General features: G+C 56.6%; 1 protein-coding gene across 1 annotated transcript in view; it reads left to right on the top strand.

The window, feature by feature from the left end:
* DNAH1 (dynein axonemal heavy chain 1) overlaps positions 1-27,121 on the top strand; it is a gene marked incomplete at its 5' end in the record, with an annotated part of 74,225 nt that overhangs the window by 19,748 nt on the left and 27,356 nt on the right. The window contains 29 exons of the mRNA XM_082637697.1: positions 2,157-2,314; positions 3,369-3,580; positions 4,274-4,572; positions 5,975-6,125; positions 6,840-7,033; positions 7,129-7,354; positions 7,801-7,920; positions 8,299-8,381; positions 9,435-9,576; positions 10,194-10,349; positions 10,753-10,951; positions 11,031-11,284; positions 11,870-12,082; positions 13,625-13,789; positions 14,270-14,391; positions 14,550-14,655; positions 15,239-15,418; positions 16,092-16,232; positions 16,852-17,015; positions 17,245-17,358; positions 18,118-18,306; positions 18,590-18,695; positions 19,402-19,515; positions 19,972-20,121; positions 21,615-21,701; positions 21,794-21,980; positions 24,759-24,850; positions 25,227-25,381; positions 26,842-27,019. Of these exons, the coding sequence (XP_082493823.1) occupies positions 2,157-2,314; positions 3,369-3,580; positions 4,274-4,572; positions 5,975-6,125; positions 6,840-7,033; positions 7,129-7,354; positions 7,801-7,920; positions 8,299-8,381; positions 9,435-9,576; positions 10,194-10,349; positions 10,753-10,951; positions 11,031-11,284; positions 11,870-12,082; positions 13,625-13,789; positions 14,270-14,391; positions 14,550-14,655; positions 15,239-15,418; positions 16,092-16,232; positions 16,852-17,015; positions 17,245-17,358; positions 18,118-18,306; positions 18,590-18,695; positions 19,402-19,515; positions 19,972-20,121; positions 21,615-21,701; positions 21,794-21,980; positions 24,759-24,850; positions 25,227-25,381; positions 26,842-27,019 (4,657 nt within the window). The remainder of the gene's footprint in view (positions 1-2,156; positions 2,315-3,368; positions 3,581-4,273; positions 4,573-5,974; positions 6,126-6,839; positions 7,034-7,128; positions 7,355-7,800; positions 7,921-8,298; positions 8,382-9,434; positions 9,577-10,193; positions 10,350-10,752; positions 10,952-11,030; positions 11,285-11,869; positions 12,083-13,624; positions 13,790-14,269; positions 14,392-14,549; positions 14,656-15,238; positions 15,419-16,091; positions 16,233-16,851; positions 17,016-17,244; positions 17,359-18,117; positions 18,307-18,589; positions 18,696-19,401; positions 19,516-19,971; positions 20,122-21,614; positions 21,702-21,793; positions 21,981-24,758; positions 24,851-25,226; positions 25,382-26,841; positions 27,020-27,121) is intronic.

The raw sequence follows: 27,121 nt of genomic DNA, 5'->3' as shown, positions 1-27,121 counted from the left end.
CATGGCTCACGGGCCCAGCCGCTCCGCGGCATATGGGATCCTCCCAGACCGGGGCACGAACCCGTATCCCCTGCATCGGCAGGCGGACTCTCAACCACTGCGCCACCAGGGAGGCCCAGGACTCTAATTTTCACTGTTGTTTCTTTCTCCCTCACCCTCCAATCTCCAAAGGATTCCTCTTCTTTCCTTTTACCTTCCCCCCTCATAAGTCACGCCTTTCAGAGAATCCTACCTTGAACACATGCAGCTAAATCCCTTCCTTTTAGTAAGTGCACCTGTGATTTACCAGGACTCTTGTTTTTGCAGTTAGGAGAGACTTTCTCTTTCTGGAAGGATTTTAGGTCCATATGGGGGCTACCATACACCACTCTTCTGCACAGTTTTTCCCAGACTGCCCTTGTTCTCCATGAAGGCTTGCAGCTGGAGTGTGAGAGTGCACTGGGAGTTGATGTTTATTTTTCTACTTGAAGATAATGTGAGTTTGGACATTCTCTTTATTCTAGTTATGCTAAAGGTGTACGTTTTGGGTAGTGCTATTTGTTTTCTTTGCTTTTCTTTTCCTCTTCTCTTTTTTTAAAAAGTGTGCTGGGAGAGTTGAATTGATGTGGCCATCATTATCATGGTTGTCCAGAATTCCATTTCTTGAGTTTTATATCATTTAGAGTATCTTTGACTATAAATTACAAAGATGCTTGGCTCAGATTGGCTTAGAAAACAGGGAAATTCATTTCTTTACTTGTAACAAGAAATCTGACGCAGGACATCCCAGGCTTGGACCTCAGGGCTCTGTCTGGTGTCTGCTGGCTTTGTTCTCAGGGAAGATGGCAGCAGCAGTTTCAGAAGCACAAGGTCCAGAGTCCATTGACTCCTGCTGTGGATTAGATTCCCTAGAAGTAGAGCCTGTTTCAGGGATTCATGTACAAGTGATTTTTTGATGCAGTCCTCTCAGGAGAATCTACAAGCAAGTGAAGGAGGCAGGATAAGATGGAGGAAGCATCTAGGCAGAGGTGGGGTTTTAGGAGAAGCTAGCCTCTGATCCCACGGGGAATTCTGGAGCATGAATGACACCACAGAGTTTGTCCTGAGGGAGACAGGACAAGGGGCCTTGATTCTATATCTCTGCATCAGTCACTGGTCAGTCACAACTGGGTCCTGTAGCTACTCCTAAACAATTACAGTTGGGACAAGCCCCACCAGGATCGACGTAGACTAGCTGAGATATACCCCTGGAGCTGGGGATGGTTCCTCTTCCCCTGAGTCATGTGAGAAAGGAACAAATCTGGAGCAAAAGTGAGGTGCAGTTAGGAGGCAATGGATATCCGTCAGGCGGCCAGCCACGTGTGTGGCAGGTACCTATCTTGTGCCAGGACTGGGGCACAGTGGTGAGCACCCCCAACAAAGGGCTCTCAGTCTAGCCAGGAAGACAGGCAGTGAGAAAGCTGGGTGTCTGGGTTCTCATGGGTACTGTGATGACAGAGAAAGGTAAGGGAATACAGATGTCTTGGAGGGGCTGCTTTACATCAGGTGGTGAGGAAAGGCCTCGCTGGGGTGAACATTTGAGCTGAGGCCTACAGTGCAAGGGGAGAAGAGGATTCTGGTTGAGGGAACAATGGTGTCGAAGCTGAGAGGTGGAGACACGTCTGGGGGATGTGAGGAGCAGTAGGGGGTTAATGCAGCTGGAGTGGACCAGAGAGGGCGCTGTAGCCTGGGAGACACTGGAGACGGAGGCCGGACGCCATGAGGCAGGCACAGGTGGTATGAAGGAACGCGTTCACGGCCCTGCAGTGAGAGAGGAATCAGGAAAGGGCTTTGAGCCGAGGACTGGCTTGGCCATTTACATGTTTAAAATATCTTTTTTTTCCCCTGCCAAACGGAGAATGGGTTTTAAGGGGGCAAGAGGGGGAGGCAGAGAGGTCAGTGAAGAGTGGGAAGCAAAATGGGCAGACTCAGGGACTGATGTGATCCTGGGGGCGGGGGTGGCATAGAAGAGGCACGACGGGTGCTGGTGGCTGGGGGCCAGGTAGGAGGTGTGCCCAGGAATGCAGAAGGGATGCCCCAAACTCATGTCCCCAGAGCCTGGGGCCCAGCTGGCCCACAGTGTGGTGGTGGTGGGGTGGAGCCCCCCTGATTCCGCCTTCTCTGCTCCACATGGGCAGGGTTCTGGAGCACTTCAGCAATCTCTCCAGAGAAGTGAACCTGGACTACGAGCGCAGCATGAACAAGATCAACTTTGACAAAATCGTCTCCTCCAAGCCCAAGACGTTCTCCTATGTGACCCTGCCTGAGAAAGAGGAGGAGAAGGTGCCCAAGCAAGGTGATGCTGGCTAGACAGAGGCAGGCCCACGGCCATCCCCGGCCAGAGCCCCTCCTGCTCCTCCCTCTGGGACCTCCCCTGTCCCCAGCATTCATCACCTTCTTTTCCTACCTGTCTGGAGAGCTGGGGGTTGGGGTCGTGGGGGTGGGGTAGAAGAAGGCTCTTTGATTTATTATTTTTTTAATTTTAATTTTTAAATATTTATTATTTATTTATTTATTTTGGCTGTGCCGGGTCTTAGTTGTAGCATGCGGGATCTTTTTAGTCGCAGCATGTGGACTTCTTAGTTGTGGCATGCATGCGGGATCTAGTTCCCCGACCAGGTATCGAACTTGGGCCCCCTGCAGTGGGAGTGCAGAATCTTACCCACTGGACCACCAGGGAAATCCCGAAGGCTCTTTTAAAAATAGTAGTCTGAGCAGTGCAGAAGTGGCAAGGTAAACATGGACTAGGAAAGCAATTGTCCAGAAGTGGATGAAAAGTGCTCTGATTTTCTGACCTAGGGACATGCAGTCCTTTTCTTCCTCCAGTAGCAAGAGTAGGTTGGCATTGCTGCAGCTCCATTTGACATGTGGCAGACCGAGTCTCAGAGCTCCTTGCTTGGAGCTCTCTGATCCCTGCCCCAGCTTCCATATGTGTGAGGTGCCCAGGAAACTGGGGTGGGGTGCAGACCATGGGCACTCCCAGGGGCCTGATGCCCACGTCTTTCTTTCTTGGTGCTCCAGGGCAGGCCCCAGATGGGCCCCAGGGGTTGTGTGCAGGTTGGCTGGGAGGGGGTGAGGAGGGAGCCCATGGTTCTCACCCACCTTGAAGGGGCCTGTGATCCAGAGTGACCTGGAGGGAATTGGTTTACCCACCCCAGAGTGGGCATTTCACTGCAGAGCCTTGGGGTCACCCAGGTAGGCCATGGGGAAAGAGAGGTTCCAGGGACATGGGCGTCTCTTCCAGGGAGGAGGCAGGAGTTATTCCCTCCATCAATACCTGGTAGATCCGCCCTGACCCCTGGTATATCCAAGGCCCATCTGACACTGGCCCTTGGCCCCCATCCCTGCAGGACTGGTGAGTGTCCCCCAGTACCCATTCCGGGAACAGAAGGCAGACTTCACCTTCATGTCCTTGCTCACACGGTCAGAGGTCATCACGGCCCTCAGCAAGGTGCGGGCTGAGTGCAGCAAGGTGACTGCTATGTCCCTCTTCCACTCAAGCCTCTCCAAGTATAGCCGCCTAGAGGAGTTCGAACAAATCCAGTCACAGACCTACTCCCAGGTGCGTGGGCATCCAGGGCACAGATGGTGATAGCGGGCCAGGGCCTCGGAGCTGATGGGTACAGACAGGGGCCCTGGGAAGCCTGGAGTTGATCAGCCGAGAGCCCCTGCTTTCCTTAAAACCAGGCCTTGCCTCTTCGTAGACCTTGCGGGAAGCTGGGGCGGGTGCCAACCGGGTGTTTCATCTTAGAGAGAAAAGGAAAACCAGGCTGGGCTCCCTTTCTAGTCATTTTCCGTCTCAACACTGGGGGCCTCTGAAGCAGACTCCCAGTCTTGGAAAGGGGAGCAGGAACCCCATGAACCCCCATATCTACCTGAGCATGGGAGTGTGAGGGGAAGAGGTGCAGCCTCATGGGAGACAGGCACCAGTGGGCCCAGGAGGAAAGCTCCTTCTTTCTGCTCCACTCTGTGCCTCGATCTCTCTCTCTCTGCCTCATTTTCTGTGTCTCTGTGTCTCTCCCTTGGCTGGAGGGAAAGCCATGCTTTTGCTGCCCCTCCCTCCCTCATCTCCCCACCCCCAGAAGCCCTGGTCCCTGGGGGTCATAGGGGGTGTTGGTTGGCAGGGCTTGGCAGTAAGTTGGGGTTGTGGGGAGATCCCTTCAGGGTCATCTGAGTCTGGAGAGTGCCCGAGCATGGTGGCTGTGGGCAGTGCGCCCCGCAGGCAGCCACGTGATGCCATCTGTGGCCATCGCAGGTGCAGATGTTCCTCAAGGACAGCTGGATCACCACGCTCAAGGTGGTCATGCACAGCAGCCTGCGTGACATGAGCAAGGGCTGGTACAACCTCTACGAGACCAACTGGGAGGTGTACCTCATGTCGAAGCTGCGCAGGCTGATGGAGCTGCTCAAGTACATGCTGCAGGACACGCTGCGCTTCCTGGTGCAGGACTCTCTTGCCAGCTTCGTGCAGTTCATCAGCGATGCCTGCTGCAGCGTGCTCGAGTGCGCCGACGACATGGTCTGGGGCGAAGACTTCATAAACAGCCCCTATAGGTGGGACTCAGCTGGGCAGAGGCACCTGTCGACACCAGAGCTGTTCCTGTCAGGCGCCGGTGGCTAGGGCGGTACAGGGTCGGGGGGCCAGGGCAGCCAGGGGCAGGGTGCCCAGCACTGCTTGGTCCTGGACACCAGGGTGGGCCTGACTCCCACCCTGGTTGCTGGGGAATGTCCCAGCAGCTCTGCCTGGCATGTCTTCTGGTGACCTCCATCTCTGTCAGTCACTGAGTTCCTCAGCTGAGAAATGTTTTTTGAGTACTCGCCATGAACCAGGTGGGGTTCTAGGGAAACGAGGGGTGCGGCCCCTGCTCTCACATGGGCACAGACAGCAATCAAAGAAACAAACGGATATAGTCATTGCTGATATTGGCAGGGGCTCTGACATATCCAGGAGAGGGGGCGTTGCCAAGGGGCTCAGGGAGGAGGTGGCACCTGAGCCAAGAACTGAGACAGAGGAAACCAGCCATGAGGGGATGGTGGGGAGGGGGCACCAGTTGGAAGGCCCGGAGGCACGGAGGGAAGAGAAAAGTTGGGGCCGTCATGGAAGGAAAGGCCAGTGGCTACGGCTGGAGAGGGAAAGGCAGGGAGGGCTGGTCAGGACGACAGGAGAGAGGTTGCGAGGACCAGGCCAGACCATGTAGAGCCTCCTGTGGTCATGGTTGGGGGCCGGATTTGTTCTGATTGTGGTCAGCAGCCATCGGAGGGGAGTAACAATCCAAATTATATTCCAAAACCATGCTCTGGGTTTGTGAGGATGAGTGAGACAGAAGAGAAGTGAGACCAAGGCTCTTACCATTGTCTAGACAAGGGGTGATGGGGCTGGGTAGGGCAGATTTGGGGCAGTGAATAGGCCGTAGTGCTGGGGAGAGGATGTGTAGGGGGAAGATGGCAGGGGAGGAGACCAGGCTGACTCCTGGGATCCACTGAGCCCTGGTGGGAGTCAGGGAACATGGAATGTCTGAAATGCTCATTTGAGGTCAGGGTGGTTCGCAATCCAGAGTGCAGGGGAGGCTCGCCTGGGATCTAGGCTTGAAGGTCGTTGCATGTAGTGGGTGTCTGGAGCCAAGAATGGTGGGCTCCCAGGGAGAGCGTGGATGCCACAAGTACCCAGGGCCTCTGCAACCTGCCCTGATGACCTCAGGACCGCGTGGAGGTCGTCCTCCCTCTCCCTGGTGCCCATAGGCCTCTGGGCAAGTGGCAGGAATGGAGGAGCCTGTCTGGTTGGTGTGGGTCTTTCTCTCTGGTAACTTGGAGGTTTCTGGGAAGAGGGCAGAGGCAAGTCTCGTGCATGAAGAAGCTCCAGAGTCATAATGCCGGCAGCAAGGGCAGGGACTGGGCTTCCTGTGTGCAGCCCTCTTCAGGCCCCTGCCCACAATCCGCCCGACCACTGTTCCTGCAGGCCCCGCAAGAATCCCCTGTTCATCGTGGACCTGGTGCTGGACAGCTCAGGGGTGCACTACAGCACGCCGTTGGAGCAGTTCGAGACCTCTCTGCTCAACCTCTTTGACAAGGGCATCCTGGCCACCCACGCGGTGCCCCAGCTGGAGAAGGTACAGCGGCACTCATGCCAGGGTGCTGCCACAGCGTCAGAGGAGTTCAACTTCATCATGGCTGGCAGTGTGCTCAGCCCTTAAATTCTTGAATAGCTCATTTAGTCCTCACCACAAGCTGAACTGGGTACCATTAACATCCCCATTTTGTAGATGAGGCTTGGAGAAGTTTTGCCCCAAGTCACATAGCTGCTAAGGGTCAGACCTGCGATTGGAACTAGGCTCACTCACCCACTCCTGCCACAGCCATGTCTGACCCAGATCCCATCCAGCTCCTGACCTCTCTCTTCCACTCAAGATGTAGACAGAGACTGACCTCCACTCTCGGGACCCCTTCTCAAAGGTCCTCATTCGTCACCACAGCACAGCCTGCTACCCCAGGCCCCACAGATTCTGTAACTCCAGTCCCCTCTTGTGTCCCTTGCTGGTCAGTCAGAGACATCAGTGACCTGGTTATCCCGTTGGCCTTGAGCTGAGCCAGGCAAGGCCGAGGAAGATGCTGCCCCTTGGTGGGCCTCCTGGGCCTTCCCGCCTTGTATTAGTCCACAGCCTCATCTAAGAGACTTGGCAGCAGACCCTCTGCCCTGCCCCCACCATGCTGTCTATGCTCGGCCACACTGCCGCTCACTCAGTCTTTGGACCACACTCCAACCCTTCTGCCCGCCTGCCCTGTGGCTCATCCAGCTCTGTGTGCCTCCCCGCCTTGCCCCACAGCTGGTGATGGAGGACATCTTCATCAGCGGTGACCCCCTGCTGGAGTCGGTGGGGCTTCATGAGCTGCTGGTGGAGGAGCTGCGGGCCGTCATCGCCAATGCTGTGTGCAAGGCCATGATCCCACTGCAGGCCTACGCCAAGGAGTACAGAAAGTACCTGGAACTGAACAACAATGACATTGGCACCTTCCTCAAGTGCGTGGGTGCGTCAGAGTGTGTCTGCCTGTCTGTGTGACCCCCACTCACCCTCTCACCACCCTCTGCCCCTCGTGGGTGCCCGCTGTCCACAGGGCCTTCCAGACGCAGTGCCCGTCGGCCGAGGAGGTGCGAGAGGTGGTGCTCACTCACCTGCAGGAGAAAGAGATCCTGGACAGCTCGTTGCCCAGCATCATCATCATCGGTCCCTTCTACGTCAACGTCGACAACGTCAAACAGAGCCTGTCCAAGAAGTGCAAGGCCCTGGCCACTTCCATGCTGGACATCCTGGCTAAGAACCTGCACAAGGAGGTGGATGATGTAGGTGCCCACCTGGCCGGCCCCAGAGACCGCACCAGCACACACACCGTGCATACGTAGTGAACTCCCATGAGTGAGGCTGGAAGTCACCCTCCCTCGACCCTGCCTGGGGTCATATGGGAGGTCCCAGGAAGTGGGGGCTTCTATCTTCTCCCCTGGACTTGTAAAGAGCTGGGAACCCCTCACAAAGAACACCCTGAGATGGATCATTTCGCAGAGCTGAGGGTGTGCAGGTGCAGGCGGCTGGGGAGGGGGAAACGCGCTGGGTGACCCTCAGCTCCCCAGTGCGCTGGAAGGGAGCACCTCTTTTCGGAATGCACCATAGGATGTGGTGGGGTGGGGGCAGTTCCCTGTTGGGAGATACTGGGACCAAGAAGGAGGAGCAGGCCCCTGGGAAGGCAAGGGAGGGGCACACGGCCTCCCCAGCGCCCTCCCCCTCCTGCCAGATCTGTGAAGAGTTCCGCAGCATCAGCCGCAAGATCTACGAGAAGCCCAACAGCATTGAGGAGCTGGCTGAGCTTCGTGAGTGGATGAAGGGCATCCCCGAGAAGCTGGTGGGGCTGGAGGTGAGGCGGGTACACGGGGGGCTGGGGGCTGGGGACAGGCAGGGGCTGGGAGAGCAGGAGCCCGGAGTCTGGGAGTGAGGTAGACACAGAGGACAGGTGGGCTCGGAGGGTTATGAGGCTGGGTGCACGATGCAGATTCAGAGCTATGCTGTTTGGGAGGTCAGGAGGGCATGAATGGGGGGCTGGAGTTTGGAGGTGTGGTGGCCCAGGCCCTTGGAGCCCTGAGCCCAATGCCAGCACCTCCTCCACCACCCCAGGCCTCCCCTCTCTGGAAGAGGGCAGCCTCTCCCTAACACCCAACCACTTTGGGGAGCCTGGTCCCAGTTACCCTCCCACCTCCCAGGTACACATAGTTCTCATCAATGCCTATACATGCAGGATCGGATTGTGAAGGTCATGGATGACTACCAAGTCATGGATGAGTTCTTTTACAACCTCAGCACAGATGACTTTAATGACAAGTGAGTGTGAGGTCGGTCCCCATTCCAGGCAGGTGGTGGATAGCGGGAGGTGGGGGAGGAGGTGCTGAGCCATGGCGGCTGCAGGCTGTGCGGTCACACGGCTCCACACGGGCCAGGGCCACGTGCCCAGTGGGGCAGAAGGAAATCATTTGGCTCTCTTGGTCTAGGGACACTACTGCCCCCCACACTGTCTCCATCCTCTATCCCATCTTTGGCCTGACACACACATGTTCACCGGGCCTGGGATCCCCTTGTTTGTGGTTGAGGCCCTTGGGGGTCCTTGGGAGCATGGCGAGAAGGCAAAGCCCAGCCTGGTGGGCAGTCTCTGGGGAGGAGCACTTGTCCCCACCCAGCTTGAGAGCCTCATAGGAAATAGCCTCAGGTTGGGACTGCCTTACTGAGGCTAAGAGACCCCTTGCCCAGCCTATCTTATAGCCTGGGGCTGGTTCCAGGTTGCCAGGGTCTGGGAGAGACTGACACTGTCTCCTGGGAACCCTGCCCAGGAGCCTTAACTCACCTGCTTTATGGGACATCCTGGTGCTCAGGGTGGCCTCCCCCAGGATCTGCAGCCCAAGGCCAACTGCAGGCAGAATCTCTGAAGCCCACAGGGCCAGCAGGTCAGCCAGGCAGAGGGAGTTGATATGAAGGAAGCTGGTCTGGTGGCCCTGTCTGGTCACCAAGGAAATGCAGGCTAGAGGCTGTCACTTTGCCTCGTCTGAGCTGAGGCCCCTTACTGACCTGGGGAACTCAGGATCACTTCTTTCATTTAGGACACGATTCCCTTCTTGTCCTGTCACTGCACTGGGCACATTGGGTGTGCATCTCCCTGGAAGCTGCCCACAATCCCAGGGCAGGGACTGCTTTCCCTGCCAGACAGCCCCACACTGGAGTGGTGGCAGTGGCTACCTCCAGGCTCACTTCTACCTCCCAGTTGCCCAGCCCCAGCTGCTCCAGCTGCCGCCTGGATCCCTCATTCTCCCCTTCACCCTGGCCTAGACACCCCATGATTTCAGTGTGACATTCCCCCCCATAACCCACCCCTGCCCCATCCAGATGGGCTGCCAGCAACTGGCCTGCTAAGATTCTCAGGCAGATAGAGATGGTACAGCAACAACACATGGAAGATGAGGAGAAGTTCCGCAAAATCCAGATCATGGATCAGAACAACTTCCAGGAGAAGCTGGAAGGGCTGCAGGTGGGTCTGGGTTGAGAACACACACACACACACACACACCACACACACACACACACACACCACACACCACACCACACACACACCACACACACACCACACACACCACACACACACACACACACCACACCACACACACACCACACACCACACACACACCACACACCACACACACACCACACCACACACACACCACACACACCACACACACACACACACCACACACCACACACAGCACTCCAGGGCCAGGCCTTGCCGCTCGCAGTCAGGAGGTGCTGTGTCAATGTTTGCTGGGCGAGTGAACAAGTGGCTAAAAGAATGAACTGAAAGGCCAGAGAGGTGCCTGGGCAGCAAGTTCCAGGGAATTTCAGAGTAGCAAAGAGCCCCAACCCCTCTGTTGTGTCCTCATGGGCACTGGGTCTCCATCTGACCTTGCTGTGTTACCTTGGGGTGGTCAGCTGCCTGTGATGGACCAGGAACCGCTCACTCCAGGAGAAAGTCCCCTCAGAACTGGGAGATGTTGATGCTCTGGGGACCTCAGTTTCCCTGGGTGTGCGCGGGGATGCGTGGGCATAGGTGGGCCCACAGAGGCCTCTGATCCCTTGCTCCTTGGCCTGCAGCTGGTGGTAGCTGGCTTCTCCACCCACGTGGAGATTGTGCGAGTGCATGAGATTGCCAACGAGGTGCGGCGGGTCAAGAAACAGCTGAAGGAGTGCCAGCAGCTGGCGATGCTCTACAACAACCGCGAGCACATCTTTGGCTTGCCCATCACCAACGTAGGCCTCCTCTGGGTGCACTGCCCCCCAGCCCTGAGAAGGGCTCGAGGAGGAGCCCGTGGCATTTGCAGACACGTCTGGAGCCAGCTGCCAAGTAGCAGGGCCCTGGCATTTGGGGGGGGCAGGACTGAGCAGGCTGCAGAGAAGAGCTTACCCCCGTCTCCTGGCCCCCAGGACGAGGAGGCTACCTGGACCCAAGCAGGAGGCTGGAGGCTCAGTGCAGGCCTTGCTCAGCCACTCAGAGCCCAGAGCCCATGGGGGAAAGAAGAAGGGAGGCCAGGCCTGAGTCCATGGGGACAGGATCAGGGACAGCAGCCAGGAGCAAGGAGGGGCCCCAGAAGGAGCAGCGTGGAGGCAGACTGGGGAGCACCCCGACACAGCCCCAGCTTTTCTGCCCCTGCAGTATGACAAGCTCTCCAGGATGGTGAAGGAATTCCAGCCCTACCTGGACCTCTGGACCACGGCCTCCGACTGGCTGCGCTGGTCGGAGAGCTGGATGAACGACCCCCTGTCAGCCATCGATGCAGAGCAGCTGGAGAAGAACGTCATCGAGTCGTTCAAGACCATGCACAAGTGTGTGAAGCAGTTCAAGGACATCCCAGGTAGGCAGCCCAGCCAGCCCGTCCCCTCCTTCCCTACCTGTGCCAGCTGCCTCTCACCCCTGCCTGCCCTGCCCCGCAGCCTGCCAGGATGTGGCCTTAGACATCCAGGCCCGCATTGAGGAGTTCAAGCCGTACATCCCGCTGATCCAGGGGCTACGCAACCCTGGCATGAGGACCCGGCACTGGGACATGCTGTCCAATGAGATCAACATTAATGTCAGGCCCAAGGCCAACCTGACCTTCGCCCGCTGCCTTGAGATGAACCTGCAGGACCATACTGAGAGCATCAGCAAGGTGGCCGAGGTGGCTGGCAAGGAGTACGCCATCGAGCAGGTGGGCCGCCACCAGCAGGCCTGCCCTGCCCCACCCACATGCTGCCCAATGGCGTGGGAAGGTGACATTACTAGGTCCCATCCCTGGGGTCATTCACCAGGCCCAGAGGTTGAGGTGAATCCTCTTAAGTGCGTTAATAATGCATATGAAATGCTTGGCATGGTATCTACCATCCCTATTATTATTCAATTATTCCTCTCAAGTTATTCCTCTCTCAGGAAGGTGCTGATAGCATTACCTCATTTAACAGATGAGCAAATTAAGGCTCAGAGAGGTTCAGCAATTGGCCAAGGTGGCATAGCTAATAAGGGCTGGAACTGGGACCAGAGCTCCTAACCAGTGCCTTAGCTACCTCCCAACATGCTTGTACATGCACGTTGTATACATACACCACATGTGAGAGTGAGTCAGCTTTGGATTCCGATGAGGGTCCATGGGGGAGTTGTTGACCAGACAAGCTGAGAGTTTGCTGAGGGGGCCTGAGTGAAGATCATGGCCGGGTAGAACCTGCCCTTCCCTGCCCAGTGCTGCTCAGTGTGGGCCAGACCTTTCCGGGGACCCAGCCTTGACTCGTCCCTACTCCAGGCACTGGACAAGATGGAGAAGGAGTGGTCCACCATCCTGTTCAACGTGATGCCCTACAAGGAGACAGAGACCCACATCCTCAAGAGCCCAGATGAGGCCTCTCAACTGCTTGATGACCACATCATCATGACCCAGAGCATGACCTTCTCGCCCTACAAGAAGCCCTTTGAGCAACGTATCAACTCCTGGGAGAACAAGCTGAAGCTGACCCAGGTGGGCCCTTCCTGTCCTCCCCTCATCCCCCAACCCTCGCAGCACCCTGTCCCAAGGCTGCTCTTTATGGTGTCTGGGTGGGGCTGGAAGCGGTGGAGTGCCTTGCTGACGTTTGCACAGCTCCTGGCTCTCTGCCAGGCCCCTCATAAAGAGGAGGGGGACTAGAATGGGGCTCTCCATCTCAGGTTCGGCTGCTGGAGGAGGCAATTCAGAACATGCGGGTGGGGCCGGTGTTTGGTCCAAAGCTGCAGCTGAGGAGGGGTGTGAGAGCTGCCAGCAGATCCCCAAAGTGCTGCCTAGGCTTGGAACAGCTAGGACCTCCAGTCTCAGGACTTTCTGGGCTGGACACCACAAGGCCCTGAGGCTCCTCGAAGTCCCCTCCTACTAGGCCCTGAGCTTCTCACTCGCAGCTTCTCACTTGGATCTGGCTCGGGGTAAGAGAGCCAGGGCACTAGGGACCGCTGCTCTTTGGGGCTCTCAAGGCCAGTGGCCGGCACTATCTGCAGAGCCCTGAGGTCAGTGCCAGGGCCAGGCCTACTGGTATGATTCTGACAGCCCCTTTCTGGGAACTGTTCAGAAACTTCCAGTGAAGGCCAGAAGCTGAGCGAGGAGGGCCTGCCTGTATGTTCCTCGGGTCACCCAGAGAGGCCTGAGCTCATCAGCATTGTCCCTGGGTCTCCATCCTTTGCTCACACTGTCCTCTCTACCTGGAGTTCCATCTCCTCCAGGGCTCAGCATTGAGTGGCCCTCACTGATTCCCCCACACCTGCCTGCAAGGTATTCCCATCGAGGCCCTTGGTCGATGCCTCTTACAGTACAGAACCCATCACACACACTGGGCCCTTGGTGATTCAGAGGCAGAACCGGCCGTTTAGAGGATGGTGGGCTCCTCAAGGGCAGGGACCACACCCTCCTCTCTTTCCTCTGGAGCCCACATGGACCTGACCTGGGCCTGACACAGGCTGGCCACAGTACACGTCTCATGAAGAAGAGAATGAACGAATGAATGAATGGGTTTGCACTGATAGGAAATGGCAAGAGATAAATTTGGAAAGAGGAATCTGGAGGCGGAGGGGAAAGTAGCTTGAAGAGGTCTCACTCTTGGACTTATGTTTCACAGAGTATTTTAAGGGATCTCAAGCTCAAGTCCCAGTACACCTCAAAGAATCGAGGGGTCATAGACCCAAAATCCTCCCAGGAGAGGAGACTGGTTTGGTCTTCCATGCACTGGGCTCTTTCCTTGTTACCTTAGGGTTTGCTGGTTGGGGCGTGGTTCTCTCATAGGAAGAGTGGCTCTCCTGGCTCTGTTGGAGGATTGGGCATCCTGTGGGGGATTTGCAGTTTCTCTGGAGGGCAGACATCCATGCAGCCTCTTTGTTCCCTGGAGTACCGTGGCTGACAGCGCCATCTAGAAATTCCCCCGTGGACACTGGCTCTGGTGCCCAGTGCTCTGCCTAGAACTCTAGTGGGATAGAATGTCTAGATCATGGGGGACAGGACCCAACTTGGACCCCAGGCCCTGACAGTCCATGCCCTGTCCAGGAGGTGCTAGAGGAGTGGCTGAACTGTCAGCGGGCTTGGCTCTACCTGGAGCCCATCTTCAGCTCTGAGGACATCAACCGGCAGTTGCCGGTAGAGAGCAAGCGCTACCAGACCATGGAGCGGATCTGGAGGAAGATCATGAAGAATGCCTACGAGAACCGGGAGGCGAGCTCACACGGGGATGGGAGGGGGCAGCTGGGACCACCAGGGAGCCTCCTGGTCTTGTCTCTTACTGAACAAGAAAGACTGGAGGACAAGTCCAAGGCTTTGGTCTTGGCCCGTGTCCCCCTGGGTGGGCTCCCCAGTCTTGAGAGACACTCCTCAGAAACACAACAGTTGATGGTTTTCCTCTTGGAGATTTGCAGTCCACATTAGTATTTTTAAAGACCCTGACAAGTCCTACAGCAAATCAAATTACTTGGCTTTGGTTAACCCTATTTTTTTTGATCACAGACTTCTTTTCTGTGGGGCTGACAGGGGTGATGGAGGCAGCCCCTGGCTCGGGGCAATTTTCCTGCCCCCATCTCTTCCTGGGCCCCACTGAGGGTCTCTACGTGGCAGGCATGGGTCCTCTCTGAGCCCACCTTGCTGCTTCCCAGTCAGACCGCTCTTACTTCCAGTTTCTCTCTGACCCGGGCCATCCAGGTGATCAATGTGTGCTCTGACCAGAGGCTGCTGGACAGCCTGCAGGACTGCAACAAGCTGCTGGACATGGTGCAGAAGGGCCTCAGCAACTACTTGGAGACCAAGAGGAGCGCTTTCCCCAGGTGGGCACCACCGGCCCATGCCCACTCTGTCAGTGCCTGCCCATGAGGCTGGGGCCCCAGTGCCCCTCCAGGCTGGGGTGCAGGGATGTCAGTGGTACTGGGGCAGCTGGGACCCAGGGGCTGCCTGACCCACTCCCTCACCCCTGTTCCCCTGGCAGATTCTACTTCCTATCTGACGATGAGCTACTCGAGATCTTGTCCCAGACGAAGGACCCCACAGCTGTGCAGCCCCATCTGCGCAAGTGCTTTGAGAACATCTCCCAGGTGGGTAACTGGGCCAATGGCTCAGGGCCAGGAGCACTGGAGCACCTTCCCAGGGAGCACACCTCTTCTCTCACCTCAAGTCTCTTTAGCAGGAAATGAGGTGGCAAGTGAGATTCATGGCTCTTAGAGACGTACCTGAGGCCTGTGGGAGGAAGGTCAGCTGCAGAGCCCTTGGCTCAGGGTTGGGGGACCCTTGCTCCCAGCTCCCCCAGGGGATCCCTGGCCCCTGCCATACACTGAGGTTCTGGCTAGGCTGAGAAATCCATGAGGCCAGAGGCTCCTGACTCTCCTTGCCCTCATCTTCATCTACGAGGGAGGCCACACAGGCCTGCGCAGGAGGGGGACACAGAGGGCAGGCTTAGTCTCCTTCCCCAAGTGGGCTGTGCCACAGCTGGGGACAAGGCAGTCCCATCTTGCCCACAAGCATTCAGGGAAGGCCCAGCCAAGGTGGAGCTCTCTTCCAAACGTGAGAGCCACCTTCTGAAGGTGGAGGGCACAGGCGGGGTCAGCGCTGGGGCTCTGGTGGGCAGGGCTTCTGGGCACATTGAGGGTAACCCCACTCTTAACTGCCCCCTGCCCACAGCTGCTCTTCCAGGAGGACCTGGAGATCACACATATGTACTCGGCAGAGGGTGAGGAGGTGCAGTTGTCCTTCTCCATCTACCCGTCCAGCAACGTGGAGGACTGGCTGCGGGAGGTGGAACACAGCATGAAGGCCAGTGTGCGGGACATCATCGAGAGAGCCATCGAGGCCTACCCTACAGTGAGCCACGCCTCTGCTCCCAGCACAGCCTCCCAACCTACTCGTTCTTCCGTTTGCTCCTTTCTCAGTGCCTCTGTGCTCTATCACGGGGGCTGGGCTACCTGTCTACTTCATCCTCAGACTACAGCCTTGTCTGCTGCTGCTCTCAGTCAGCCAGAGTGTCTCTGGGGGCGAAGGGTCCTTGGGGCCCACTCAGGGAGGAATCTGAAAACACCCTCTGAAAAGTGAGACTGGCTCCTAGTGATAATCAGTTGCTGTGGTTATGTTTCATGCACTCACTGTGTGCCAGGCCCTGGGATGGTACTTCACCCCCATTACCTCTCTCAGCCCCACAATCAGTGGCTAGCCTGGGGGTTAAGCCTTATCCTACAAAGTAGCCGAGAGATGTTTCCTGCCCAAAGGGCATGTGATTCATAGGTGGCAGTCAGGATTTGAACCCAGGACTGTGTGTTCCCCAATCCTGGGCTCCCACCCCTCTGCTTCCAGGTCTCCTCTGCAGAGGAAGTAATGACTCTGCCCAGCCCTGAGAGGCCCAGAGCTTAATGGCTTCTCTGCTTTCGAGGTGGAATTAACAACCTGAGACCAAAAGCACAGATGACATTTAAGGGAAAAACAGTGTGCAGGGTCGGGGTGGCAGCTTCCTGTGTCAGCCCCGTCTGTGTTATCGTCCCAGATGCTCAGGACTCAGTGGGTTCTGAACTGGCCTGGCCAGGTGACCATCGCCGGGTGCCAGACCTACTGGACCATGGAGGTGGAAGAGGCTCTGGAGGCCAGCAACCTCAGTACCCAGCTGTTCCCCCAGCTTGCCCGGCAGGTGGGACTCAAGGGGGTCACCATCTGCTCCCCACAAACACCCCACACCCTGGGAGAGCCCAGGCCCTCCAGGAGCTTTGTTGTGTACTGATCCTGGAAGAGGCCTGTGGTTGGAGCCAAAGAGTAGAAAGTCAGACACCCTTGAAATGGGTGTCTCATGACCAGCCACAAGTGGGAGGGATGGGGGCTCTGAGGGGAGCTCTGAGGACAGGCAGATGCCCCTCTCCCGAAGGTCACGGTGGGAGCCTCCTCCTGGAGCCCTCCTGGGCTACCCCACAGCCTGTGCTCACTCTGTGTACCGGCTCCTCACCACATTCCTTCCTCGAGCTTCTCACCAGGCCCCACCACCTCACCTGGCCCTTGACACCATACGCTGCAGGGAGGCAGATGCCATGCATGTGCCTCCGCTTTTATCACTTCCCTGCCAGACTTCCCATGTGACCAGTGCCCTGCCTGCCCTCCCCCTGCCTGGTCACTGCACCCCACCCATCCCAGACCATCAGAAGCCCCCAGAATAGAGGGGTTGTTCCTGGCGGAAGCCCACCCTCTGAACAAGGGAGGGGAAGCCTGCCCGCAGCATGGCTCTGCCCATTCCTGATGGTGTCCCCCGGCTCCTGCAGCTCAGTGACCTGGTGGCACTGGTGCGGGGGAAGCTGTCCCGCATGCAGCGAGCCGTGATGTCAGCACTAATCATCATCGAGGTCCACGCCAAGGATGTGGTGAACAAGCTGATCCAGGAGAACGTGGTCAGTGTGAATGACTTCGAGTGGATCTCACAGCTGAGGTGAGGAGGCAGGTGGTGTGGCCACGTCCAGGGCCAGAGCAGCAGCAGGAGGGGTCAAGGGACGTGGGGAGTCAACTACAATAGGGTGGTCCCAGCCCTCGGGGCCCTGGGGCAAGTTGGGCACCTAGATGACTTTACTCCCCAAAAGAACGGCCTCTACCCTACCACATACCCTACCCAGTGGCCCGTGGTCCACATGGCCTGGGAACCTATCTCCCTGCAAAACCAGGTACTACTGGATGAATAACAACCTGTACATCCAGGCCGTGAATGCCAAGTTCATCTATGGCTACGAGTACCTAGGCAACAGTGGGAGGCTGGTGATCACGCCCCTCACAGACAGGTGAGTGCCCCCCTCCCCATGTACCCTCCCACACTGGGCCCCTCCCTCCAGTTCTGACTGGCCCAGGAGTCCAGGGCCCACAAGGCGCAGTCAGTCCATCAAAGGTTAGTAGCTCAGCTTTCGGGTTTAAAACCAGCTCTGCCTGTCATGGGCTGGGTGACCTTGGGCAGGTGGCTCAATGCCCCTTATGCCTCAGTTTCCTCTGCAGCTTCCTCAGGGTGGTTATGAGAGTTTCGTGAGCTGATGTGTAAAGCTCTTAGCACCTGTGTGGTGCTCAGTAAGCATCTAACGGGTGTGGGCTTTACTGATTTTATCAGTAAGATCCTCCTTTTAACACAGAGAGGAATTGATCTTGAGAGAAACAACGGGCGAGTCCCTTTACAAAGTGAAGTGAACACTTCTCTTCTAAAGCAATCAGTCGTTTCCTCTGGCTGCCTGTATTTAGTAGCAGCTGGATTTTCAAACTGGGTTTTGAGGAAAGGAAGGGAAGAGTGGCCACAGGTCAGCCATCCTGGCAGGTCCCTGAGCCAAGTGCTGCAGGGCCATGGGGTGGGGGAGCACTGGTCAGGTGGCCGAGGGCTCCAGTCCTGACCCTGGCAGCCAGGGCTGGGCCTGCCTGGGGCCCTGAGAACGGGGAGGAGCAGGAGCTGCCCCTCCACAGGGCCCAAGACGGTGGGGGATGGGGGCTCTCTCTCCTCGTGCCTGTGGGACTACTGAGAAAGGTGCACGGCCCACACCCATCTCCTCTCACTCCCGCAGGTGCTACCTGACCCTGACTGGGGCCCTGCACCTCAAGTTTGGGGGTGCCCCAGCTGGCCCAGCTGGCACAGGGAAAACTGAGACCACAAAAGACCTGGGCAAGGCCTTGGCCATCCAGACCATTGTGTTCAACTGCTCCGACCAGCTCGACGTCATGGCCATGGGCAAGTTCTTCAAGGGCCTGGCCAGGTAAGGCTGGGTGTGCAGGTGGCACAGACAGGGCAAGAAGGCTGAGCTCTCCTGGGACACTGCCGAGAGGAGCCTCATGGTTTGGTGGAGGGGAGAGGATGGGATAACAGGAGTCAAAGGCTCAGCCCATGGCGGCCACTGGGACGGGATGGTGGGCGGTGGGATTGTGGCTGAGGTGACGGAGAGCGCCACTGAGGGCTTCCTCCCCAGCAGAGTCAGCGGGGGCCCTTGGAGGTGCCAGGGGGCTCTGAACTCATATCCCCCCTCAACATTCTCCCCTCAGTGCTGGGGCCTGGGCCTGTTTCGATGAGTTCAATCGCATCGATATCGAGGTGCTGTCTGTGGTGGCGCAGCAGATCACCACTATCCAGAAGGCGCAGCAACAGCGGGTGAGCCTCCCGGGGGCTACCCACGTCCACGCCTCCCGCAACTGACCACGTTTTCCCTTCAGCTATGCCCGTCCTGCCCATGCCGCCTTGCAGCCCCCCACACTGGTGGGGTGAGAAGCCAGATGCTCAGGCCTGCCCTAAGCCCAGCCTCTCTCATCTCACAGGGGACTGGGCAGTCCCCCCCACCCCAGCAGAGCTGTCTCGGGGGGACTTCTGAAGCCAGTCGGGGAGCCCCATATCCTTACCCCACTCTGGGTACAGCTCCTAGGCCAAGCTGCAGTAGATGAAGCGGTCCCTCCCCACATCCTGACCATTATGGAAAGTCCCAGCCATTTGTCCTAGTTTTGTTCAGGGTGGTCAGAGGTCTTCTCCTGGGGATAAGAGCTGGGAGGCTGACAGGTGTCCCAACCCCAGTAAGGCCCTGGGTCCTAGTAAGGGCTGAGCTTGCCCAGGTCTAAGGAGAATCAGTGTTGGGAAATGGGGGTGGAAGAAGATATGTGAAGACCTCAGGGAGCCGGAACCTGGGAGGCCACAGGTAGCCACTGGGACCAGAGGTCTTGAGCCAGATCCTGAGAGAGGAGCCAACCCATGGTCAGGGGTCCAGTCCAGGCTGACCCGTTATAGCCAGGACAGGGGCATCAACAGGGTATGAGGGGGGACATTCAGAGGATGGGGCAGGTGAGCCAACCCCTCCCTACCCCTGTAGGTGGACCGCTTCATGTTTGAAGGCGTTGAGATCCCACTTGTGCAGTCCTGCGCTGTGTTTATCACCATGAACCCGGGATACGCTGGTCGCACGGAGCTGCCCGATAACCTGAAGGTGAGTTCGGGCCTAAGTTTGTCCAGGAGGCTGCTCAGGGCATTGGGAAGCACCAGAGCTGTGGCCTGGGCTCAGAGATGCTAAAGCACTTATGCAAGTACACACAGCTGCTGGACATCAGGGACTGTGCTTCCCCATGGCAGCCCTCCTGCCCAGGGGCCCTGAAGCCCACCCCCAGCCATGGAGAGGAGGGCCCAGGCTTGTCCTCAGGGCTTTGGAGAAGGTAAGAGGCAGGTTCAAGTCAACACAAAGGACTGGTTTCTAACGGGCAGAGGGATCCACTCATAGGGGCGTATAAGCCTCAGCTATGGCAGGTGCAGTGGAGGGAGGATCCAAGCATCGGTGGGGGAGGAGGGCAGTGGAGCTTCCTTCAGAGGACCAGACAGTCCAGAGAGCAGGTGGTGCTCTGGGAGGGGAGGTTGACCTCTCCATTCACACGTATACCATGTGCCCCAGGCACTATTCCGGCCTGTGGCCATGATGGTTCCGGATTACGCCATGATCGCTGAGATCTCCCTCTACTCCTTTGGCTTCAACGAGGCCAATGTGCTGGCCAAGAAGATCACGACCACCTTCAAGCTGTCCTCCGAGCAGCTCAGTTCCCAGGTGAGGTCCTGCCCTAACCAGGTTCCAGGGTCTGAGAGCTGCTGCCTTCCCCTAGCAACCCTAGGAGATAGGAATTACATCCCCATTTCTCAGCTGAGGACACTGAGGTCCTAAGTAGGCAGGAGCCTGGCCAGGCTCATGTGGTGCACAGGGGAGCTGGAGCAGGAGCCGGGAACAGATGCCCACCTGGGCTAGTTCAGGTGCAAGCGAGGGTCAGCCAGTAAGAGACCAAGAGCCACACAATCCAAGGCTGGAGAGCAAGTGCACCTAGGTCTCGTGCAACCAGAGCGGGACAACCAGCACCCCCTCCACCTGAACCTCCCAACACCAGGGCCTTCCCCTCAGTGAGCTGAGCCCAGGTTCTAGGGGCACATGCTGTTGGTATAGGCACCAGCACTGGCGGATGAGCTTTCCTGTTTGGCTCCAGTCTCAGGCAGGCTCCCCCTTTGCAGTGGCAGAGATGAACCCTAGCTCTGGGCTTACATGCTACCAGCTTAGTTTCTTAATGGTTCCAAAAAAGTCCCTGGTGTCACCCTAATGGGCCCTCTTTAGGTGACCTGCTCATGCATGAACACCCGTCACTGTGGCTTGGGAGACCATACTGCCTTTGACCAGGTGGGGCCCACCGAAACCCACGGGCTAGAGGAGCATTCTGTTACTGGGAAACACAGCAGCTGTCCACAGAGTGCACCATAGGTGCCAGCGCCTCCACACACCCTTCTTTCTAACCATGCACTTTCAAAAATGTACCCCCTCAATGGAGCAGCTATCCCCACATTGTTCTGGAAATGCAATCAACCCTTCCCAAGTGCTGATGACCCAGAGCCAAGCCCAGTCCCTTCATCCAGCTCCAAGTCCAAGATTTCTGGGAAATGTGCTGGTCTGTGGGTCAGGTCCAGATGTACCTTCCTGGTCTGGCACCATGAGGCAAAATGATAAGTTTAACTATTTCCAACACACCTGCTATATAATGGAGAGAAACAGAACCAGAGGCAAAAGCGGGGAAAGCCAAGGTAGTACGGCCGAAAGGGTGGGTCTGGAGAGATATGATGAATGTTAGAAGGAAGCTCAAAGGTCATCGAGGCAAGTCTGCTTGTGGCACAGATGGGAAACTCCTTCATCCCCTTTTTGAACAAAACTTGAGTGCCTCCCTGCCCTTGGCGCTGTGCTGGGACCACAGGGATTGAACAATGACCAAGGCAGACTCCTCACCCTTAGGGGCCAAGAGGCAAGCAGGGGTGCAGGATAGGTAACCTGGTAAGGGGAGCAGGCCACTGGGGTAGAAGTAGAGGGCACCACAGGAACCCAAAGTGGGGCATCTGGCCCAGGCTGGGGCATGCAGGTGGGTGCAGACGGCCTGCAGGGGAAGTGACACTTCAGCTATGAGCTAGGCGATGAGGCACGGCCAGGTGTCAGGTGGGAGACAGTGTTCCAGACAGAAGACCCGAGAGGGAAAATGCTCACCCACCCCTCCTCCTGTATGGTGGTGACAGGATCACTATGACTTCGGGATGAGAGCTGTGAAGACTGTGATCTCAGCTGCCGGGAACCTTAAGCGAGAAAATCCCAGCATGGATGAGGTGAGCTGCATCCAAAGAGGTGTCTGGGGAGTGGGGCTCTAGGGAGGCTTTGGAGCAGCTAGAGGGGTGTCTGACCTGGGCCTCTGCTGCAGGAGCTGATTTGCCTCCGGGCCATCCGAGACGTGAATGTGCCCAAGTTCCTGCAGGAGGACCTCAAGCTCTTCTCTGGGATCGTGTCTGACCTGTTCCCCACCATCAAGGAGGAGGTGACTGACTACGGCATCCTGAATGAGGCCATACGCAAGGCCTGTGAGAAGAACAACCTCAAGGACGTGGATGGTGAGCCCCTGGCCCTACCGTCCTATGGTGCCAGAGGAGGGCTGGGTCCAGCCACCCCAGGTTGCAGTCCAGCCTCAGGGTCCCTCCCGCCTGGCCAGGCATGTGGCAGGCTGGGGCTCTCTGGCCCTATCTCCGCTGGGACACTTCAGGTGGTGGGAGTCTAGGGAAAAACTCTCCTTCACTCTCACATTCAACACTTCTGACACCAGATGTATGGGGTTTTACCCCACGCTCATCAATTCTCGAACAGCTGTGTACTACAATTCAATTCAATCCTGACATTAATCAGAGTTAGCACAGACCCCACAGGTTACAGGCTCAAGTCCCACAAGACTGCCCCCACTTCAGATACTAGTCTCAAGTACTGGGTCCCCAGGTTACCCACAGCCTCTGTCCTATTTGGCTACAAATCAGAGGCTCCCATGACCCCCCGCTCTGGCTTGATCATTTGCTAGAATAGCTCAAAGAACTCAGGGAAACACGAACGCTTGCTGATTTATTATATAATAAAGGATGTGATAAAAAGGATACAGATGAACAGCGGGATGAAGAGATACATAGGGTGAGGTCTGTCCCTGTGGAGTTGGGGTGAGTCACCTTCCCAGCCCGTGGATGTGCTCACCAATCCAGAAGCTCTCCAAACCCTCACTTTTGGGATCTTTTTCTGAGGATTCATCATGCAGGCATGGTCACTTATTAACTCCACTTTCAGACCCTCTCCCATCTCTGGAGAATGAGGGTGGGCCTGAAAGTTCCAAGCTTCTTCTGGTGACCAGTCCCCTCCCAGGAGTTCACCACCAAGAGTTGCCTCATTAGAACATAAGATGTTCCTAACACTTGGGAAATTACAGTTAGGAGCTCTGTGTCAGGAACCAGAGACTAAATATTGGAACTTGAAGGTTCTCCAAGCACCCCTATTTACAAGGGTTTGAGGAGCTATGCATCAGGAACCAGGAACAGAGACGATACAGAGATTGCCTATTATTTCACAATGGGGAAGCAGGTGCTGCCCTTCCTCCCCGTGGAGGAGCAGTCACAGCTTGGACCACACCCTTGGCCTTGTTACTCCTTGACAGAGGCTCTCCTCTGCCCCATCCTCACCTGCTTGGGGTGGGAATGGGGTTTGATGTCTGGGTTGGGGGAAGATGGTGAGCCTATCCACACCCCTGCCCTACACCGTTCTTCATTACATATGCGGCCCTAAGCACCCCCCTGGCCTGCTGAGGCCCCAGCAGGCGAGTTGAATGAAGCCTCAAACTCTTCTCTCCCTCACGGCCTTGGGGCAGCTTTGCCAGCACCAAATAACTCGACCTTGTCCCTTTGGCAGGGGCCCCCAGACCTGCATAGCTCTCCTGGACCCCTCTTCTTGGGCTAAAGTGATGTGCTCATTCCCTACCTGTGTGGGTCTGGCCTGCCACTGCAGCAGGCAGCTGCCCCTACAGCTCTGGTCTTGGTCAGTCAGAGACCCTGACCGACACCGGATCTTTTATTTATTTATTTATTATTTATTTTTGGCTGCATTAGGTCTTTGTTGCTGTGCATGGGCTTTCTCTAGTTGTGGTGAGCGGGGGCTACTCTTCTTTGGGGTGCGCGGGCTTCTCATTGCTGTGGCTTCTCTTTTTTTTTTTTTTTTTTTTGGCGGTACGCGGGCCTCTCACTGTTGTGGCCTCTCCCGTTGCGGCGCACAGGCTCCAGACGCGCAGGCTCAGTGGCCATGGCTCACGGGCCCAGCCGCTCCGTGGCATGTGGGATCCTCCCGGACCAGGGCACGAACCTGTGTCCCCTGCATTGGCAGGCAGACTCTCAACCACTGCACCACCAGGGAAGCCCAGCTGTGGCTTCTCTTATTGCGGAGCACGGGCTCTAGGCACGCGAGCTTCAGTAGTTGTGGCTCATGGGCTCTAGAGCACAGGCTCAGTAGTTGTGGTGCCAGGGCTTGAACCCGTGTCCCCTGTCTTGGCAGGTGGATTCTTTTTTTTTTTTTTTAAGTTATTTTTAGCATTCAGGATTTTTTTTAAAATTATTTATTTATTTATTTATTTATTTATTTTTGGCTGTGTTGGGTCTTTGTTTCTGTGCAAGGGATTTCTGTAGTTACGGCTAGCAGGGGCCACTCTTCATCGCGGTGCAGGGGCCTCTCACTGTCGCGGCCTCTCTTGTTGCGGAGCACAAGCTCCAGACATGCATGCTCAGTAGTTGTGGCTCACAGGCCTAGTTGCTCTGCAGCATGTGGGATCTTCCCAGACCAGGGCTTGAACCCGTGTCTCCTGCATTGGCAGGCAGATTCTCAACCACTGCGCCACCAGGGAAGACCGGCAGGCGGATTCTTAATCACTGTGCCACTAGGGAAGCCCTTGACCCTGGATCTTGTCCCTGGGATTTTGCCTCATGTTGGCCAGCACTTCCCTGGGCCTGTGCTCTCAGTAGGCTGGGTGCTAGTTTTGGAGCTGAAGTTAATTTCGAGGCCTGTGACAGTTCCTCACTGAGCAAGCCTGTGCCAGCTGGACACCCGACCAGTGGATGTTAGGGAATAATAGTCACAATGGAAATAATGGCTGGCCATTAGCAGAGAATTCCTGCTCTGTGCCAGGCTCTGTGCTCAGGGCTTCACCTGCCTCTACCTATGAGGTAGGTACTACTGCCATCCCCATTTTACAGATGAGGAAACTGAGGTGCAGGGAGTGAGGTAACCCATCACAGTTCACACAGCAAGCTAGTGTCAGAACCAGGATCTAAGCCCCCACTCTGATCCCTGGGCTCCCTGCCATGTCCTTCCAGGATTCCTGACCAAGTGTATCCAGCTGTATGAGACCATGGTGGTGCGGCACGGCCTCATGCTCGTTGGGCCCACAGGCTCTGGCAAGAGTAACGTAAGTGTTCCCTGTGCTATACAGTAGGTCCTTGTTGGTTATCTATTTTAAATACAGCAGTGTGTACATGTCAGTTCCAAACTCCCAATCTATCCCTTCCACCACCCTTTCCCCCTGGCAACCATAAGTTTGTTCTCTATACTCCAGTATAAAATAAAAATTAAAAAAAAGAGACTAATATAAGTGGAGCCTAGCTGGGCAGCCTAGTGCCCAGACAGTGGGCTTGAGGGCAGAGCAGCCTCAACAGGCGTCTTGGCCCCCATTTTTGCCTCCTTGGCCTTTAGAATACCCTCCTGCCCGCCATGGCCCACAGCCCACTTCAGCCCTGCTCTCCAGGGAGCTTGGAGGCTCACTCTCGGCTGGCCCTTCTCCACAGTGTTACAGAGTCCTGGCAGCTGCCATGACGTCGCTGAAAGGGCAGCCGTCCATCAGCGGCGGTGTGTATGAGGCCGTCAACTACTATGTGCTCAACCCCAAGTCCATCACAATGGGCCAGCTGTACGGGGAGTTTGACCTGCTCACCCATGAGTGGTGAGTGGCCCGGGACCCCTCCAGTGACTGCCCTGCTCCCAGACCTTTGCAGGGTATGGGCCATGGGCCGCCTCCCTCCCTGAGCCAAGTGGAAGGTCAGGAGCTCCGGCTTTGGAGCCCAAATGCCTGGGACTCTACCCACCACTGCACTTCCTCACTGAGTGACCCACCTCACCCCCTGGGCCTTTGTCCCTCATCTGCAAAGTGGGGATAAAAATGACACCATTATTATGGAAGATGGCTGGGACGGTGTAGCACATGCTGAGCTCTCAGTACATGTTGACTTTTGTTAGTACCCACGAGAGGCTGGTGGTCTCTCTTGGGGCCTCTGCTCCTGGGCTGAGACGTGCATTTTAGGGGAAGTGCACCAAACTGGGAGATGTCAGCACCTGAGGGTTTTCTCCAGGGCTCTTCTGTCTCTCCAGAGAAGTCTCCAGTCTCCTGCTGGGGTGTCTTCTTGGTCCCAGTGTCCTGGAACCCAGTGGGGGATGGGCACTGGAGAGGGGCAGTCACCCATCTTTCTGAATGTGGGCCTGTCCAGCTTCCCCCATTTCTGGTAAAGGGTCTCACCCACTCCTACTCCAGGCTCTTGTGTGGGTAGGTGGGGGCCTGGGGATCAGACCAGAAAAATGCCCTCCTACCCACCCCCTTCCCTGGCATTTGGTGCCTCTGAAGTCTGAGGCTTCTTGGGTTCTCTGGCAGGGACTAGATACATCTCATGATCCTGCTTTCTCTGCGAGGTCATTTACCCCTTCTCCACCTCTGTCCATCTTCCAGGACTGTGTGGACCTCTGTTTCTGTGTTGCCTCCTCCCCCATCTTCCTTTTCTTTCTTTTTTTTTTTAATTCCAGGACACTATAGGGTTTTTTTGTTGTTGTTTGTTTGTTTTTTGTAAATTTATTTATTTTTGGCTGTGTTGGGTCTTCGTTGTGGTGTGCGGGCTTCTCATTGTGGTGGCTTCTCTTGTTGCGGAGCGTGGGCTCTAGGCATGTGGGCTTCAGTAGTTGTGGCACGCAGGCTCAGTAGTTGTGGCTCGTGGGCTCTAGTGTGCAGCCTCAGTAGCTGTGGCGCACGGGCTTAGGTGCTCCGAGGCATGTGGGATTTTCCCAGACCAGGGCTCAAACCCGTGTCCCCTGCATTGGCAGGCGGATTCTCAAGCACTGCGCCACCGGGAAAGTCCCCTCATCTTCTTTTCTTTTGGGGATATTACTTTTCATTCTCCTTTAATAGAACTTTAGTGAGGACTCAGCAGGGAGAGAATATAAGCACACATTTTCATTACATTTATTACACCATAAAGTCCCATTTTCCCTACTGTAATTTTTAAATGAATAAAGATACTTAAGGAAAAAACAAAAGCAGAGGAGGGCCAGCCTGGATCCAGGTTTCCCTGGGAGCCAGCTGTGCTTGCCGCCCTGCCTCCCCTGCACCTACAGTCCTCTCCTCCCTGGTGGCTGCAGGACAGATGGGATTTTCTCCTCCCTCATCCGGGTGGGGGCCATCCCCTCCGACACCAACAAGAAGTGGTACGTGTTTGATGGGCCGGTGGACGCCGTCTGGATTGAGAACATGAACACGGTGCTGGACGACAACAAGAAGCTGTGCCTCAGCTCCGGGGAGATCATCAAGCTCACAGAGGTGTGTCCGCCTGTCTGCTCACTCTGCTCTCCTCCGCAGCCAGGTGGACCCGGGGGCACACCACACTAGCCAAGCCTCATCCCCCTCCACCCTTCCCTCTTG

The sequence above is a fragment of the Mesoplodon mirus genome, assembly GCF_964341445.2.
Source record: "Mesoplodon mirus genome assembly, chromosome: 12".
Lineage (NCBI taxonomy): Eukaryota > Metazoa > Chordata > Mammalia > Artiodactyla > Ziphiidae > Mesoplodon > Mesoplodon mirus.
This window is presented reverse-complemented; position numbering and strand designations above follow the sequence as displayed.